This window comes from Schistocerca nitens, chromosome 6 (genome assembly GCF_023898315.1).
Source record: "Schistocerca nitens isolate TAMUIC-IGC-003100 chromosome 6, iqSchNite1.1, whole genome shotgun sequence".
Taxonomy (NCBI): Eukaryota; Metazoa; Arthropoda; class Insecta; order Orthoptera; family Acrididae; genus Schistocerca; species Schistocerca nitens.
The window spans coordinates 50,421,881-50,439,802 of NC_064619.1; the positions used below are offsets into that span (position 1 = coordinate 50,421,881).

The following is a 17,922-nucleotide window of genomic DNA, read 5'->3' on the forward strand; positions in this document are numbered from 1 at the left end:
GATCATTATGCTGCTAGAAATGGATAATTCTTCTGGAAGCACTACTTGAGGTTATGACAACATTTCTAACAGGGCACTAAAATCTTGTATTTACTTGATAGAATCCTCAATGACATAACTTTCTAACTGTTCCTTCAATCTGGCTTCTGTAATGGATTTTCACAAATTAAGTATTAACAAAACTAATAGTCAAATTATAACATTATCCTATTGGTATTCTCATTGACATTGTCAGGGCTCTCAATTGATTGTATTACAAAATTCAATGGTATTAATTAGATTAGATTAGATTAGATTTACTTTCATTCCAATTGATCCGTAGTGAGGAGGTCCTCCAGGATGTGGAACATGTCAGAAAAACAACAATACATGACAAATATTTACAATTAAAACAAATAAGCTAATGTACCATTCCACAGGTCCCAAGTGGAATGATCGTCATTTTTTAATGAACACTAAGAGTAATTTTACAAATACTAATGCACTGAATTTAAAATAAAAAAGTTTTTTATTTATTTATAAGGTAATACAACTACTGTAATACTTATTTACAATGAACACATTACTGCACTGAAATGGTGCAGAAGTTAGATTATACTAACACACACACACACACACACACACACACACACACACACACACATTTTCAATGAACACATTACTGCACTGAAATTGTGCAGAAGTTATGTTGTACTTATATACAAATCAGTTGGTTTTACTAAGAAATTCATCAATGGAGTAGAAGGAGTTGGCCACCAATAAATCCTTTAGGCTTCTCTTAAACTGAATTTCATTGGTTATTAAGATTTTTATGGCTGCTGGCAAGTTATTGAAAATGTGTGTTCCTGAATAATGCACACCTTTTTGTACAAGACTAAGTGACTTTAAATCCTTGTGAAGATTATTCTTATTTCTAGTATTGATTCCATGAATTGAGCTGTTGGTTTGAAAAAGTGATATATTTTTAATGACAAATTTCATTAAGGAATAAATATATTGGGAAGCAGTAGTTAGTATCCCTAGTTCCCTAAACAGGCTTCTGCAGGATGTTCTTGAGTTCACACCACATATAACTCTCACTGCACGTTTTTGTGCCCGGAAAACTTTAGCTTGGCTTGATGAATTACCCCAAAAAATAATCCCATATGACATTATGGAATGAAAGTAAGCATAGTATGCCAGCTTTTTCATTTTTATATCCCCTATGTCTGACAAAATTCGCATTGCAAACAGAGATTTGTTAAGACGCTTCAGCAGTTCTGTGGTGTGCTCCTCCCAGTTGAATTTATTATCAAGCTGTAATCCCAAGAATTTAACACTGTCCACTTCTTCTATCTTCTTGTCATCGTATGTTAGACATATACTCTTGGGACACCCCTTACAAGTTCTGAACTGCATGTAGTGTGTTTTTTCAAAGTTTAGTGACAAAGAATTGGCTAGGAACCAGTGATTAATTTCCACAAATATTTTATTGGCTGATCTTTCTAAGACTACATTTGACTTGCTATTTATTGCAATGTTTGTGTCATCGGCAAACAAAACAAACTTGGCATCTGGTAATGTTACTGATGAAAGGTCATTGATATACACAAGAAATAGTAAGGGCCCCAAAATGGAACCTTGTGGGACCCCACATGTAATTAGTTCCCAGTTGGATGAGGCCTGATAGCTTGATACATGTCTCTTTCCTAATAACACCCTTTGTTTCCTGCCAGAGATATAAGATTTGAACCATTTTGCAGCATTTCCTGTTATACTATAATATTCTAGTTTACTTAAAAGGATATTGTGATTTACACAGTCAAATGCCTTTGACAGATCACAAAATATACCAGTTGCCTGCAATTTTTTGTCTAATGAATTAAGCACATTTTCACTGTAAGTGTAGATAGCCTTCTCAATATCAGAACCTTTTAGAAATCCAAACTGTGACTTTGACAGTATGTTATTTGAGATAAGATGGTTATAAAGACGACTGTACATTACTTTTTCGAAAATTTTTGAGAATGCTGGCAACAGTGAAATTGGACGGAAATTTGATGCTATTTCTTTATCTCCCTTCTTAAACAGTGGCTTAACTTCAGCATATTTCAGCCATTCAGGAAATATTCCACTAATAAACGACTGGTTACACAGATAGCTTAATATGTTACTTAGCTCAGAATCACATTCTTTAATTAACTTTGTTGATATTTCATCATACCCACTAGATGTTTTTGATTTTAAAGATTGTATGATGGACATTATTTCTGTTGGGGTAGTGGGGGTCAAATTCATATTAAGGAAGTTACTTGAAATGTCTGGTCTAAGGTAATCCATAGCAGCATCTACCGAACCTGACAACCCCATCTTGTCAGTAACAGTTATAAAATGTTTGTTAAAAAGTTCTGCAACACTATACACATCTGTCACCAATGTATCATTTACTCTTAATGCTATTTGTTCCTCTTCATGCCTGGTTCTACCGGTCTCCTCCTTCACTATATCCCATATTGTCTTTATTTTGTTATCTGATATGACTATCTTTTCCTTGTAATATACTTGCTTTGACATCCGTATTACAGTCTTTAATATTTTGCAGTATTTCTTATAATGTGCTATAGCATCAACATTGGAAATGTTTCGGAGTGACAGATACAGTTTTCTTTTTGTTTTACAAGATACCCCTATTCCTCGAGTAATCCATGGCTTCTTTGTAGACTTTGCTCTAACCTTGGTAAGTTTTGGGGGAAAGCAGTGTTCGAATAAGGTAAGCACTTTATTAGCAAAAATGTTATATTTTTCATTCATGCCATGAATGCTGTAAACATCAGTCCAGTGAATGTCTCTGAGGAGTGTCCTAAAATAATCAATTTTTGGCTTACTGATTACCCTTTTGAGCTCAGATTTAACAGATTTTATATCCTGTTCAGTATTAACATTTAACAGAAGGAACTGCATGTCATGGTCTGAGAGGCCATTGACTATTGGTTTTGTAATATAATTTTGTTCATTGGACTTTTCTATAAAGATATTATCAATGGCTGTTTGTGAGCAAGTGGCTATCCTAGTGGGGAACTTTACTGTGGGAATTAAGTTGAATGATAGTGTTACTAACTCAAACAAGTTCTTATTGGGAGAGTCTTTAAGGAAATCTACATTGAAATCACCAGCAACCACTATTTCTTTGTTTTTGGTTGTTAAATGGGCCAGTACAGCTTCAAGGTGGTTGACAAACAGATTAAAGTTACCTGCAGGTGCTCGATATACACTTAATATTATGATGTCATTTATCTTACACGGTTGAAGCAGTACTTTGATAACAGAGTGCAATGTCACGTTGACAAACTGCATGACAGGAATAAAAATTACACTCAGAATGATAGATCATAAAAATTATGGAGTAACTAATGGTTCCACTGCTGTTGTTAATCTACGTAAATGAATCTTGATTGCTTTTCAGTACTATTAAAAAACAATAGTGACTGCAAAATACATAAGAAAACTAATCACAGGATCAAAATTTACCATACTAGACAAAGACAATGACTACAACTGGTTCATAGTGAACAGTTTATATCTTTGATGTAATTAGACAGATAAAAAAAATCTGCTCACCACGCAGTGATATGCGAAAAAATATATAAAGGTTAAAGAAATATGCAATCTTTCAAAGCCAGTGGCTCTATCTTCTGGCAGGAGGGTTGAAGGGGAAGTTTGCTTCTCATCCCTTCTGATAAGTCTCCCCTGACTTGGGGTTCTGGGCGACTTTTCCAAATACTCCTCATTTCCTAAACTGCGACAGTCCTTCTCTTGATCCCTCTCCCTTCCCCTTCAACTCTTCTGCCAGGAGGAGGCTCTCAAAGGCTGCACAATTCTTAAACCTTTATTTGTATTTTCTCCTGCCACTGCTTGGTGAGTAGATTTTATTATAGTTTCAAAAACTGATTATTTTAGTTTAAATATTTAGTCTCAGAGAGACTCATTTGCAGTTTCAGTCAAGTGAAAATAACCTGACGACACAAGAGAAAGACATTAATGGGTAAATGCTATTTGGAACACCTGTAAAATTTCTTATGGTCCGGGTAGAATAGACGAACACAGCTATATATATATATATATATATATATATATATATATATATATATATATATATATAACAGAGGGAAACATTCCACGTGGAAAAAATATATCTAAAAAGAAAGATGATGAGACTTACCAAACAAAAGCGCTGGCAGGTCGATAGACACACAAACAAACACAAATATACACACAAAATTCAAGCTTTCGCAACAAACTGTTGCCTCATCAGGAAAGAGGGAAGGAGAGGGAAAGACGAAAGGATGTGGGTTTTAAGGGAGAGGGTAAGGAGTCATTCCAATCCCGGGAGCGGAAAGACTTACCTTAGGGGGAAAAAAGGACAGGTATACACTCGCACACACACACATATCCATCCACACATACAGACAGACACAAGCAGACATCATGTCTGCTTGTGTCTGTATGTGTGGATGGATATGTGTGTGTGTGCGAGTGTATACCTGTCCTTTTTTCCCCCTAAGGTAAGTCTTTCCGCTCCCGGGATTGGAATGACTCCTTACCCTCTCCCTTAAAACCCACATCCTTTCGTCTTTCCCTCTCCTTCCCTCTTTCCTGATGAGGCAACAGTTTGTTGCGAAAGCTTGAATTTTGTGTGTATATTTGTGTTTGTTTGTGTGTCTATCGACCTGCCAGCGCTTTTGTTTGGTAAGTCTCATCATCTTTCTTTTTAGATATATATATATATATATAAAACTGATTTTGGAATGACTTAGATGCGTTTGTTGTTGCATTTACCTGAGCACATACAGTTTCACTAACTGATGTCTCTTGGAATTGTGTTCTGATACAATGTGGCAAAAAATAAATGCAACACTCATTCAATGAAACTAACATGTAAAAATATTAATTTTGTGAATAAAACTGCCTATATCACGTAATATATTTCTTTATTTATAACGCTATTTTGGCTACATCACCAGATCTGTAATTAAGTAAAGCAACATGATTAGTGACAGGTTTACAACATTAAGTTACACAAGACGAAAAATTAAAATTTTTTAAAACGGTCTCTCACCAAACGTTAGAACTTGCAAAACAAAGTTCAGTGTCAGGGTCAAAAGCCTATGCCTAACTGGGATGTCCACTGTAAACTTATTCAGAAAATTATACAGAGATGGATCCTTTAGCCAACAGATGCATAAAATAAACTGCAACAACTTTGAAAAATTTTATACAAGGCAAACTGGAACAAGTTCAAGCAAGTTTTATGGAGCACTCCTATCACAGGAACTGTGGTGCGTTGACAACACACTAAAAAAACATGGAAGCATAAGCTATGTAAGATAAATGAAAGCATCAAAGTGTTGCACAGAGCCACAAATGGACAAGCCTTAAACATAGTGGCAAACATACAAACTACCCACAAAAACAGAGCTCCACAAACAATACTGAACAATTACAGTGAATTTAGCTTTAAATGGTTTTTGAAATGTTTCGAGAATTGCTGGTGTGATGTGTGCCGATTACAGTGTGCTCCCATGGTGTTCACTTCGCTTCACGCACTCTGTGCTGGTGGAACTGTCGCTGGTTACGCAACAACTTACGTACCTCAGGGAGCAAGTTCTCCCGCAATATGGAGCTGCCTTCCAAAATATTTAAGTTAATAATAAGACTTTTTTAATGTGTTTCACATGCGTATAAATTTTAGTTCACTGGCAACGTTTTAGTACATAGGGCATGACTATTAATTTTTCAGCGAGACGTAATTATAATAGCAAATACTACTTTTATAATCACAAAATCATATTAATGCAAAATATATTTAAAACTTAAGTTTACATGGCTATTGTACAGGTACTATTGTGTAGCAGATTCAATACATATTTGTTAAGTTTAGGTGAACTCCACGTGAGCTACCTGCGACCATTTGAAAAGCTAAGCTTATGAGTATGCAACTATACTAATTTAACAATGAAAACAATCGATTTTTGACAAAATAATTTAACTCGGTGGATAAAAGCTCTACTAACCAAGCCGTGGCAGAAAACACACTAAAAGGAGGTTGTAAATAGGCAAGCTTTTGGAGTCAGTGGCTCTTTCTTCAGGCAGAAGGGTTGAAGGGAAAGGGCTGGAGAGGTCTAAGAAAAGGTGTAGATTTTGGGAAGGTCACCCAGGACTGCAGGTCAGAGGAGAGTTACCACACAGGATAAGAAGGAAAAACCCTTTCCTTCTCACCCCATGCAGTAAGTCTCCCCCGACCCGCATTTTCTGGGTGACTTTCGCGAAATCTACCCCTTTTCCTAGACCTCTCCAGTCCTTTTCCTTCACCCCAATTCAACCCTCCTGCCTGAAGGAGGAACCACTGGTTACAAAAGCCTGCCTAATTACAACCTACTTTTATGTGTGTGTTCCGCCGCTGCTTGGTGAGTAGATTTTTTACCTATCCAGTTCAACTATACTAATTTACATCATGTTTTATAACTTGAGTATGAATGTATTTAATCACAAAACTGTCTGTCTCTTTATAAATATGGAAAAAAAAAGTCAATATCCCCCACACTAGTACCACCTGTCGGCATTTTTGTACAATTTTTTGAATCAAGTTGACAGTTGATGCTCCAATTAGGCATACATTTTGCATGCTGACACTGAACCTTGTTTTGCGAATTCTAAGTTTAAAAAGAGAGTTTTAAAAACTTTTTAATTTTTTGATGTATTATCTTTCGTAGCTTGATGACGTAGACAAATGCCTATCATTCTTTATGTTCCTTTAACCTTAACTGTAGATTTGATTTTGGCAGAAGCCAAAACAGAACACTATATATGTAGGGTTGTGTAGTCTTCATCTATCTACATAAACCAAGGAACTGAGGATTCACATCATTTCAAAAGAAAATCAAAGGTTTATCTGACTAGTTATTCATTCTATATATCTGATTATTCAAGCATTGCAGATTTTTGTTAGTTAGATGAGAAGTAACAATGTAATCTTGTAGCTATTAAGGCAGGATTAGGAGAGAGAGAATAAAGTAAATGACAAGCAGCAGCATGCTGCTGATTTTCCCATGTTAAATTTAGCCTAAGCAAGCACAAATATTCATACATTTTCTAGTACCCAATTCTCTTTTAACGTGATTCATTCCACATTTTCTGAATGCACTTCATGATGGAATCTATGGACCACAAATGAATGTCTAATGGTCCACTACACTGTGGTCTTCAGCCCACAGACTGGTTTGATGCAGCCCTCCACGCTACTCCATCCTGCACAAACTGCTTCATCTCCAAGTAACTACTGCAACCTACATCCATCTGAATCTGCTTAGTATTTCATCTCTTAGTCTCCCTCTATGTTTTTTACCCTCCACACTGCCCTCCAATACTAAATTGGTGATCTCCTGATGCCTCAGAACAAGCCCTACCAACTGGTAACTTCTTCTAGTCAAGTTGTGCCACAAATTCCTCTTCTCCCCAATTCTATTCAGCACCTCATCATTAGCTATGTGATGTACCCATCTAATCTAGTCTAATGGCACATTGTGCTAATTCAGCAATAATCATATCAAAATAAAAAAAGATTTTTTTTCCATAAAATGGAGTGTGTCTTATTTCATATGTAGCTTATCCTGGTAACTGTAGCTAACCCAGCAGAGGTAGTGACATCTCAATAACTGTTCTCACATCATCATCATCATCATCATCATTATTATCATTATTGAAATCTGGCCACTTCAGGATCATTTGAAACAGCTGATTTATGAACTCATATTCTTTTTCTTAACTAGTTCTGCAGATGACAAAGAAATTGATGAAATGTATGATGAGATAAAAGAACTTATTCAGATAGTGAAGGGAGACGAAACTTTAATAGTCATGGGTGACTGGAATTCGATAGTAGGAAAAGGGAGAGAAGGAAACTTAGTAGGTAAATATGGACTGGGGAGAAGAAATGAAAGAGCAAGCCGCTTGGTAGAATTTTGCACAGTGCATAACTTAATCATAGTGAACACTTGGTTCAAGAATCATGAAAGAACGTTGTATACATGGAAAAAGCCTGGAGATACTAGAAGGTATCTGATAGATTATATAATGGTAAGACAGAGATTTAGGAACCAGGTTTTAAATTTCCAGGGGCAGATGTGGACTCTGACCACAATCTGTTGCTTATGAACTATAGATTAAAACTGAAGAAACTGCAAAAAGGTGGGAATTTAAGGAGATGGGACGTGGATAAACTGACAAAACCAGAGGTTGTACAGAGTTTCAGGGAGAGCACAAGGGAACAATTGACAGGAATGGGGGGAAAAATACAGAAGAAGAAGAATGGGTAGCTTTGAGGGATGAAGTAGTGAAGGCACCAGAGAATCAAGTAGGTAAAAAGACGAGGGCTAGTAGAAATCCTTGGGTTACAGAAGAAATATTGAATTTAATTGATGAAAGGAGAAAATATAAAAATGCAATAAATGAAGCAGGCAAAAAGGAATACAAACGTCTCAAAAATGAGATCGACAGGAAATGCAAAATGGCTAAGCAGGGATGGCTAGAGGACAAATGTAAGGATGGAGAGGCTTATCTCACTAGGGGTAAGATAGATACTGACTACAGGAAAATTAAAGAGACCTTTGGAGAAAGGAGAACCATTTGTATGAATATCAAGGGCTCAGATGGAAACTCAGTTCTAAACAAAGAAGGGAAGGCAGAAAGGTGGAAGGAGTATATAGAGGGTTTATACAAGGGCGATGTACTTGAGGACAATATTATGGAAATGGAAGAGGATGTAGATGAAATGGGAGATACGATACTGCGTGAAGAGTTTGACAGAGCACTGAAAGACCTGAGTCGAAACAAGGCCCCGGGAGTAGACAACATTCCATTAGAACTACTGACAGCCTTGGGAGAGCTAGTCCTGACAAAACTCTACCATCTGGTGAGCAAGATGTATGAGACAGGTAAAATACCCTCGGACTTCAAGAAGAATATAATAATTCCATTCCCAAAGAAAGCAGGTGTTGACAGATGTGAAAACTACCTAACTATCAGTTTAATAAGTCACAGCTGCAAAATAATAATGCAAATTCTTTACAGACGAATTGAAAAACTGGTAGAAGCCGACCTCAGGGAAGGTCAGTTTGGATTCCGTAGAAATATTGGAACACCTGAGGCAATACTGACCCTACGACTTATCTTAGAAGGTAGTTTAAGGAAAGGCAAACCTACGTTTCTAGCATTTGTAGACTTAGAGAAAGCTTTTGACAATGTTAACTGGAATACTCTCTTTCAAATTCTGAAGGTGGCAGGGGTAAAATACAGGGAGCGAAAGGCTATTTACAATTTGTAAAGAAACCAGATGGCAGTCATAAGAGTCGAGGGACATGAAAGGGAAGCAGTGGTTGGGAAGGGAGTGAGACAGGGTTGTAGCCTCTCCCCAATGTTATTCAATCTGTATATTGAGCAAGATGTAAAGGAAACAAAAGAAAAATTCAGAGTAGGTATTAAAATCCATGGAGAAGAAATAAAAACTTTGAGGTTTGCCAATTATATTGTAATTCTGTCAGAGACAGCAAAGGATTTGGAAGAGCAGTTGAACGGGAATGGACAGTGTCTTTAAAGGATATAAGATGAACATCAACAAAAGCAAAACGAGGATAATGGAATGTAGTTGAATTAAGATGGGTAATGCTGAGGGAATTAGATTAGGAAATGAGACACTTAAAGTAGTAAAGGAGTTTTGCTATTTCGGGAGCAAAATAACTGATGATGGTCGAGGTAGAGAGGATATAAAACGCAGACTGGCAATGGCAAGGAAAACATTTCTGAAGAAGAGAAATTTGTTAACATCGAGTATAGATTTAAGTTTCACGAAGTCGTTTCTGAAAGTATTTGTATGGAGTGTAGCCATGTATGGAAGTGAAACATGGATGAAAAATAGTTTGGACAAGAAGAGAATAGAAGCTTTTGAAATGTGGTGCTACAGAAGAATGCTGAAAATTAGATGGGTAGATCACATAACTAATGATGAGGTATTGAATAGAATTGGGGAGAAGAGGAATTTGTGGCACAACTTGACTAGAAGAAGGGATTGGTTGGTAGGGCATATTCTGAGGCATCAAGGGATCACCAAATTAGTACTGGATGGCAGCCTGGAGGGTACAAATCGTAGAGGGAGACCAAGAGATGAATACACTAAACATATTCAGAAGGATGTAGGTTGCAGTAAGTACTGAGAGATGAAGAAGCTTGCACAGGATAGAGTAGCATGGAGAGCAGTATCAAAACCACTCTCAGGACTGAAGACCACAACAACAACAACAACAACAACAACAATTCTTTTTCTTTTCTTTTGTTTCCATATACTACTTCATTCTTGCTCTCCGCTTATCTCTTCTTTCTTCTGCCCATGTCCCTCTTTTCTTGCTTTATATCTTCTTCTTGAAACCCAAGACTTTTTGTACCTCTTTCCTCAAATTATGTTTTTTCTGCATATTTGTTATTCCTAATACCTGTGGATCTGCCTTCCAAACAAGTTGAATATTATTTTGCTGGCCTCTTGTATTCTATCCTTTTTATGTGGCCATAAAATCTTATCCTCAATTTTCTCGTTGTATCTATTTCATTCTCAGTTTTTTCATTCACCACCTCATTGATTCTCAGTTTCCAAATCCCATTTTTATAATTTGGACCCAAAATATTTTAAATTATTTTTCACTCTTCTGCATGTTTTTTAACTGTTCAGCTGTGTTTATGGCAAGGAATTCTGAGGCATAAGACGACTCAATTTTAATCACCACATTTTAGTGCCTCAATTTTCATTTCCATTTTTCTGGCTCTTTTTATGCTAGCTGCTTTGTGCTGAGCATTTGGTTCAATTATTGCTTCCAGTTATTTAAAATCTGAAATTTTTCCACATATTCAAATTCTGAAACTTCCAGTATTTTCCCATATTTTGAAGCAATACACTTTGATGCACATCTAATGTTGGTCATGTGTACTGTTTTTCAATCCAAATTTGTAATCCAAATTTTGTGCTACCTCTGGGAAAATGTTTGTTTATTTTGTTGCACCTTTTAAGTTCTCGGCTAACATCGCTGAATCATCAGCAAAAGCTAAGCAGTCAATTATTAAGGGCTCTCTATCTCTTTCAAGATTCACTTTATTTATCTCCTTTTCTTCTGTCCATCCCCATGCCTCACACTTGTTTTAATTTCAAATTATTTTCATATTTCACGTAAAAGTGTATCTCGGAAATCACTGCATAGCTTTTTATGTCAGTATGACAATAAACTAGCTGTACACCATAATGAAAGGACACTGTCAAACAATGACCGAGTACGAAGTTGTCCACATGGTGGCAACATGCAGATGAACACAATATACTCAGAGTTCAACCACTGCTCCATAACCTAAGCCATCTGGATCATTGCCTCCTGCATCATCTTTTCTGAACCATGCAGATGAGAGTTGTCCTTGCAACACATCCTTACCTTCCGTAACTCTCCTGGCCTCAAACTCCACTAACCACTGTTCCCCTAGCAGCTACACAACTGTTTCCCCTTTCTCTGTTCTGTGACTCCTTGCAAAGCATGTCTCCACATCACCTTCATTGTACGTTGCACCGAATCAGTTCCGATACCGTGTATCACATGCCTAATCTGTGCATCTGCCATCCTCCCCTCCAAGATTCCTAGCCAGGAAACCTGCTGCCTGCCTCAAGCTGCTCCTACCCATCCCCAACCCCTGTTCCCACTCCTGTCTCTCTCTGCCTTTACCTACCCATTTCAACACAATCACCACCGCACTGTGTTCCACCTGCCAGGATGCAATCCCGCTCCCAAACTCTTGCACAGGGATTGTGGAAGAGATGGAAGACCTGCTCAATTCACCCATCCAGACTTTCCAACCCAGTCCTGTACTCCAGTACAGTCATAAGCTTATCCTATCCCATCAGAGGCAGGACCTCGTGTGAAAGTAGCCATGTCATCTACCAACTCTGCTGCAAATATTGCACAGCTTTTTACAGTGAATCTTGGAAGAGAGGTAGAGAAAACCTTGCACTGACTGCTTAGCTTTTTATGACAACTAACCTGCTGTCCGCCAGAATGAATTACCAATGCCGAACTGTGGCCAGGAACAAAGTTGGGCACCCAGTGACACAACATTCAACTGAGAACAACGTGTTTGAGTTGCACAACTGCTTTACAACTCAAGCCATCTGGACCCTTTCCTTCAGCAACATCTTTTCTGAGCTACAGTGACAGAAGCTGTCCTTGCAACACATCCAGCTCTCCAGTAATTTTCCTGGCCTTAATCTCTACTAACCCACTGTTCTCACACAATGTACGCTGTGACCGACTCCATGCTACCTTCATTGTGCACTACAATTCCCCGGCTCCGAAACCCACGTATCACATGCCTAATGTGTGCACCTGACACGCTCCTCTATTGCAGTCCTATCCAGAAAACCTGCTGCCTCCCTCTGAGCTGCTAGCTACCCATCCCCAACCCCTCTTCCTTTACCTCTCCCTCCCTCCGTCCCTCCCCTCACCTGATACAACCACCACCACCACACCCTAGTCCACCTGACGCAACTCAGTCCCAGTAGTGGGTGTCTATATGACACAGTGTAGGGGCAGACGTACATATACATGCACTTGTGTACTCTAGCTCAGCAATGGATTTGCCCTGAAAGCTGTTTTCTTTCTCTTTTGTGTCTGTCTGTTGCTGACTCAACACTTTTGTTATTCGGTCATCTGATCTATTTTGCAAAGCGTTTGGAAGGGTTTTTTACATCACTGGGAGCAGAGTTACCTCTCAGCAATTGCTTATGCCTATGTTTTCGATTCTTTTTTGTATTTGCTTTACAGTTCTTAGATTATTCATTTTCCTACACTTATCATTTGAGGTTTTTGGTTGCAAATGAGCAGTACATTTGCAAAGTATCATTTTCTGAACAAACTATAGGGAATGCTGTGATCCTTAAAAAAGTGTGGATGTTCTCAAGGAATGCGAGGCACAAAGTTCAAGGCTCAAAAGCTGAAGGACAGAAACAGGTTTCACCTACATCAACAAGGTACATGCTGTTGCTTTTCGATGAAAGTGACATACTGTTTTGAGTGCCTAACTTGTTTACAAATGGTTTGTTTATTACCAATTACTTTTCTTTGAAGTTCAGTATGTGCACATAATTTGCCATTTTCCCTTTTTTACTGCCTGCTTGATTTTGTTAGTCATGTTATGTGACAAAAATAAGCCCTACAATTGACTTAAGATCCAAATTAAAAACACATTGATTTGTAATCAAAAGCACTGCAAACAATATTCAGTCATGAATTTTTACGTAAAACATAATTTTTTATTAATACGGTAACTAATTAAATATGACGTGTTACAGCAATCTCCATGTATCTTTTTACCAAGTGCATTATTTTATTTTTCTGGCCTCCAAGGGAGAAAACTCGTTACACATCTTAGCACTGTTACCATCCACTAAAAAAACATGACATTCATTTTATCAAAAAACTATTTTTTCAGATTTTTTTACACTACTGTCCCCAAATAGAAGTAAAATGGGCTAAGAGTTTAGAGAAGAGTTAATTACAGATCAGACTCACCTCTCAGGATAGCTGAAGCCCAGAGCTGAACATGGACATCCGGTATCTTGCTCGCTAGTTGCATGGCGGGGGTAACCATATTCATACTTTCACGACTATTTCCCAAAGAAAGAAATATGTGGCCCAACAAAACTAATGAACACGATGTTAAACGATTCAAATCTTCAGCATTTGCCATCTTCAGTGTCTCACGGAGATATCTCCTGTAAGTGAAGAATTAATTTAGCAACATTCCTAAGACTTTTAATATTCCTTCACATCATATCAGGAAACTCTTACTAAATTTTATGTCATGACAATTAAGTACAAAGTGGTTGTGCACTACTGTTATAAATACGTCTTCATTTCTGTCATTAGCATTCAAAAATAACAAATTAAATATTGACAGTGAAGTACAATTTATATCACAGTAAGATAGGATAAATACTGAGAGAGGCTCAATTACGTGCCTTGTGCAGGCCAAGACTAGTTCTTGTACTGCCTTTTCATATTTTAGTTTATTACGTCACACAAGTGAAACTACTTGTGTACTTACTTTGCCTCATTGTACCTGGCCTGGAAGAAGGACTGAAGACCCTGCACATAATAAGCTGCTGCTCGAAGGCTGTGGGAATGTGTTGGTAAGTTCTCTGGATTTATTCGTTCCAACAGAGCAGTAAGCTCCTTTTCTCGTTTCGCTCGCAGATATACTATAGCCAAGTTTAAATTCGCGAAAGTCCATAGCTCGCGGTCCTGAGATGTCTGAAAATTAAAATGCAACTAGTGCATAAGGTTGGTACTTCTATGTATATTACATCAACAGACATAAAGGTGATGCATAAAGCATTTATTTCGTACACAGTTTCTATCGGGAGCCATCTCGCTATCTGGCATCAAAATTTCATGCATTTTCAAGAGGACGGCTAACAGGGAGAAACAAAGCCTGTACACACAAAATGGAACATGCAAATATCCACAGCCAGTATTTGCGATACTACCACGCACACAACAAGAATGCAGTAGTTTCAGAAACGTCATTCAGCAACACCATTTATAACAGTTATAGTTCCAGTAAAAAAAAAAAAAAAAATTACATTCCCCGTGGGAAAAATATATCTAAAAGCAAAGATGATGTGACTTACCAAACGAAAGCGCTGGCAGGTCGATAGACACACAAACAAACACAAACATACACACAAAATTCAAGCTTTCGCAACAAACTGTTGCCTCATCAGGAAAGAGGGAAGGAGAGGGAAAGACGAAAGGATGTGGGTTTTAAGGGAGAGGGTAAGGAGTCATTCCAATCCCGGGAGCGGAAAGACTTACCTTAGGGGGAAAAAAGGACGGGTATACACTCGCGCGCGCACACACACACACACATATCCATCCACACATATACCAGAGATCAATAGAACGGCCACGACTTTTCTTGTAGGTGTATGTTAGCTATCCACATTACAGACAGAAACATATAAAATATGATGATGCGGATGTGCATGCTACATAGGAAAATACAACAACTCACTTCAGTTGAGTCAACTAACAAAAGAAATGAACAAATAGCGTGCGGGCTGACTGGCGGGGGCGGCAATGCAGGCAACCCCGCAAGAGGGGGAGCGCGCGCCCCGTGCACACCCCCGATATGCATCCGCCACTGACTTGATAAGGTTACCTCAAGAGGTATAAAACATGGAGAATGATACACAAACCAATTAAAAGAAAGAATTATCAATTGTAACTACAGAATATATAAATATCAGTAAAATAACAGAAATGAATAAATGCAGGAAAATGGAAAAATGTTAGAGAACATACAGTAAATGCCATCTCTGAGAGTATGTGGGTACTGCATTTTAAAATGTAAGAAGTTGAACAAACAGGAAAACATTAACACTACACTCAAAAACTGTGCCAAGATAACAGTTCGCATTAAAGAAATGAACCAAATAAAATAATAAAGGTACATGAAGAGACAACTTCAACAGGTATTAAACGTGGAAATTAATACAAGTACTGATTGAAAGAAAGGCTTAACAACTATAACTACAGATTACATGGATTACATACGAAATTTCAATAAAATACAAAAAATGGGGGAATATGAGGGAAGACAGTGTGGGAAGTAATGAAGGCTGAGAGGATCATATGAAGTTTGGAAGAGGGGAAGTATTAAACTGTGTCTTGTTAGTTAGATCAAATTTGGATTGTGAGCCAGACGTTTGTTAATTTCCAAGACTTCCAGCAGACTGAGTTTTGGCCTTCGTTTTCTAAGTGAAGAACATGGCACTTTGGCTGGTAGTTGTAACCCTCACTCAGTACATGCTCAGCAAATGTGGAATCAGAATTCTGCTATCTCCAACTGCGTTATTTTCAGCCAGCCTAGTTGCTATGTCTCTGCCTGACTGACCAATGTAAAACTTGTTACAATCAGAACATGTAATTTTGGATACCTAACTGTTGACTACTTCAATAGCATTCACAGGTTTGGATGGAGCCATCAGGGAGGAGATGGTGAACTTCCAAGGAAGGTGGAATGCTGGGTTGAGCTGGACCGGGTGATGCAGAAGGGAGAGAAGGCGATGAGGTTGTGAAGGTATTAGGATAGGGTATCTTGGCCCTAGGTTCAGCCTGCCACCCACATGGCACCCTCTTATACCAACTTATGCGATATCTAGAGGTGACCTTCCTAGCCTTCCACAACACCACACTTCTAGTCTGACTCAGGTTCATTGATGATATCTTCACGATCTGGACTCGGGCCCAAGACACCTCCTCTGCTGCAATCATTGCACAGGTTTTTATATTGTTATGACTATTACCCAGCTGTACAAAAGGATGAACAGCCACCACCAAACTGTGGCAAAAAGCAAAGCAGACCACAATGCGGCACAACATGCAACTGAACACAACATGCTTCATTTCAATGGCTGATTCACAACCCAGGCCATCTGTATCCTCCCCTCCACAACCAGCTTTACTGAACTGCATAGATGGAGTTATTCTTAAGACACATTCACCACTCCCGAAATTATTCCAGCCTCAACCTATGGTAAATTACTGTCCCCACACCCTCCACCCAACATATTCCATCCCCTTTGTCCAATCACCTCCTCCCTGTTCACATCCTGTCATCCTCAATGTATGCTGCAATCTGCTAACATATCCACCAGTCTTTTCCCCTTCTCTGCTCCTCTCCTTATCCACTCCCAATTCCCCTCCATCCCCTTGCCTGCCCCCCCCCCCACCCACCCCCACACCCCTGCCTCTCGAGGCTGTGCTTGGCGACAGTCTTATCATGCCTCCTTCTAGTTCCTGCACACACTGCCAGTTAAACTCTTCTCTCCACACACCCATACCCTGCTATCTTTTGCCCTTCCCCATACTCTCCAAACTGCTGCTACTGTTCACGTGGCAGTGTGTGTGTGTGTGTGTGTGTGTGTGTGTGTGTGTGTGTGTGTGTGTGTGTTTGTTCCTTTTCTGAAGATGGCTTTGAAAGCTAAATGTGTAACAGTCTTTTTCAATGGCTTGTCTGCAACTAAACATGACATGTTTATGGTGAGTAGCAAGCCATCTTTTTCTTTACACTGATGACATTCCGATCTGGAATTTCCACTGTTTAGTAACTTTGTACATTGTTTATGTAACCAGTCATTCAGTTTTGAGGAACTGATTAGTTGTTCTTCAATTTTTAATTTGGAGCAGGGTTTCACAGGCATAAGTGGCTTTTGAGAGATGGTTTTATAGGATTGTAGTTTAGTGTCTATTGATGATATCATACTTTGACCAGGTTAGAAATCAAACTTTTTCCATTTATCTATGTTTCTTTCTCACTTATGTTATGCTTGATGGTTTCTCCAACACATTTCAACTGTTAGTTTTTTTATGAACGCTTATAACACAGATTTAATGAGTATGATCCCAGTTTTCACAAAGGATACTTGTAATCCTATTTTAAGGTAGTTTATTGGAGACTGGTGAGCTGGATACAAAACTACTCCCATTTCAAGAGCTAAGAGACCTAACCATTTGCAAATCGTAGGCAGTTTGTTCTTATTGTGGGTTTTGCTCCAACTTACATCCCTACACTGGCTCTCCAAAAAAAATCTCGGCGATGTAACTGAGGGCTACACTGAGAAGCAGTTAGGGTAATACAGCACTTCATATAAGACTGATTTTTATTGTGAAAGCTTTTGGAATTTCTTCCTTGAACTTTTACCTTCATCTGTTTTAGTTTGATGATTTTTAGTAATATAGGATGAAGACTGTATGATTTGGCAAATTTTAAAAGTGTAAGTCTATGAATGAAGTAAAGAGC

The 17,922-nt window shown here is 38.3% G+C and overlaps 1 protein-coding gene across 2 annotated transcripts in view; it reads right to left on the bottom strand.

Moving 5' to 3' along the window:
• LOC126262837 (MAU2 chromatid cohesion factor homolog) overlaps nucleotides 1–17,922 on the bottom strand; it is a 199,358-nt gene that overhangs the window by 12,243 nt on the left and 169,193 nt on the right. For both annotated transcript variants that reach the window (XR_007546764.1, XM_049959694.1), the window contains exons 8-9: nucleotides 14,164–14,369; nucleotides 13,629–13,831 (exon numbers count right to left, since the gene is read on the bottom strand). Coding sequence is in view for 1 of the 2 variants with exons in the window: in XM_049959694.1 (XP_049815651.1) it covers nucleotides 13,629–13,831; nucleotides 14,164–14,369 (409 nt within the window). In the remaining variant the exon portion in view is untranslated. The remainder of the gene's footprint in view (nucleotides 1–13,628; nucleotides 13,832–14,163; nucleotides 14,370–17,922) is intronic.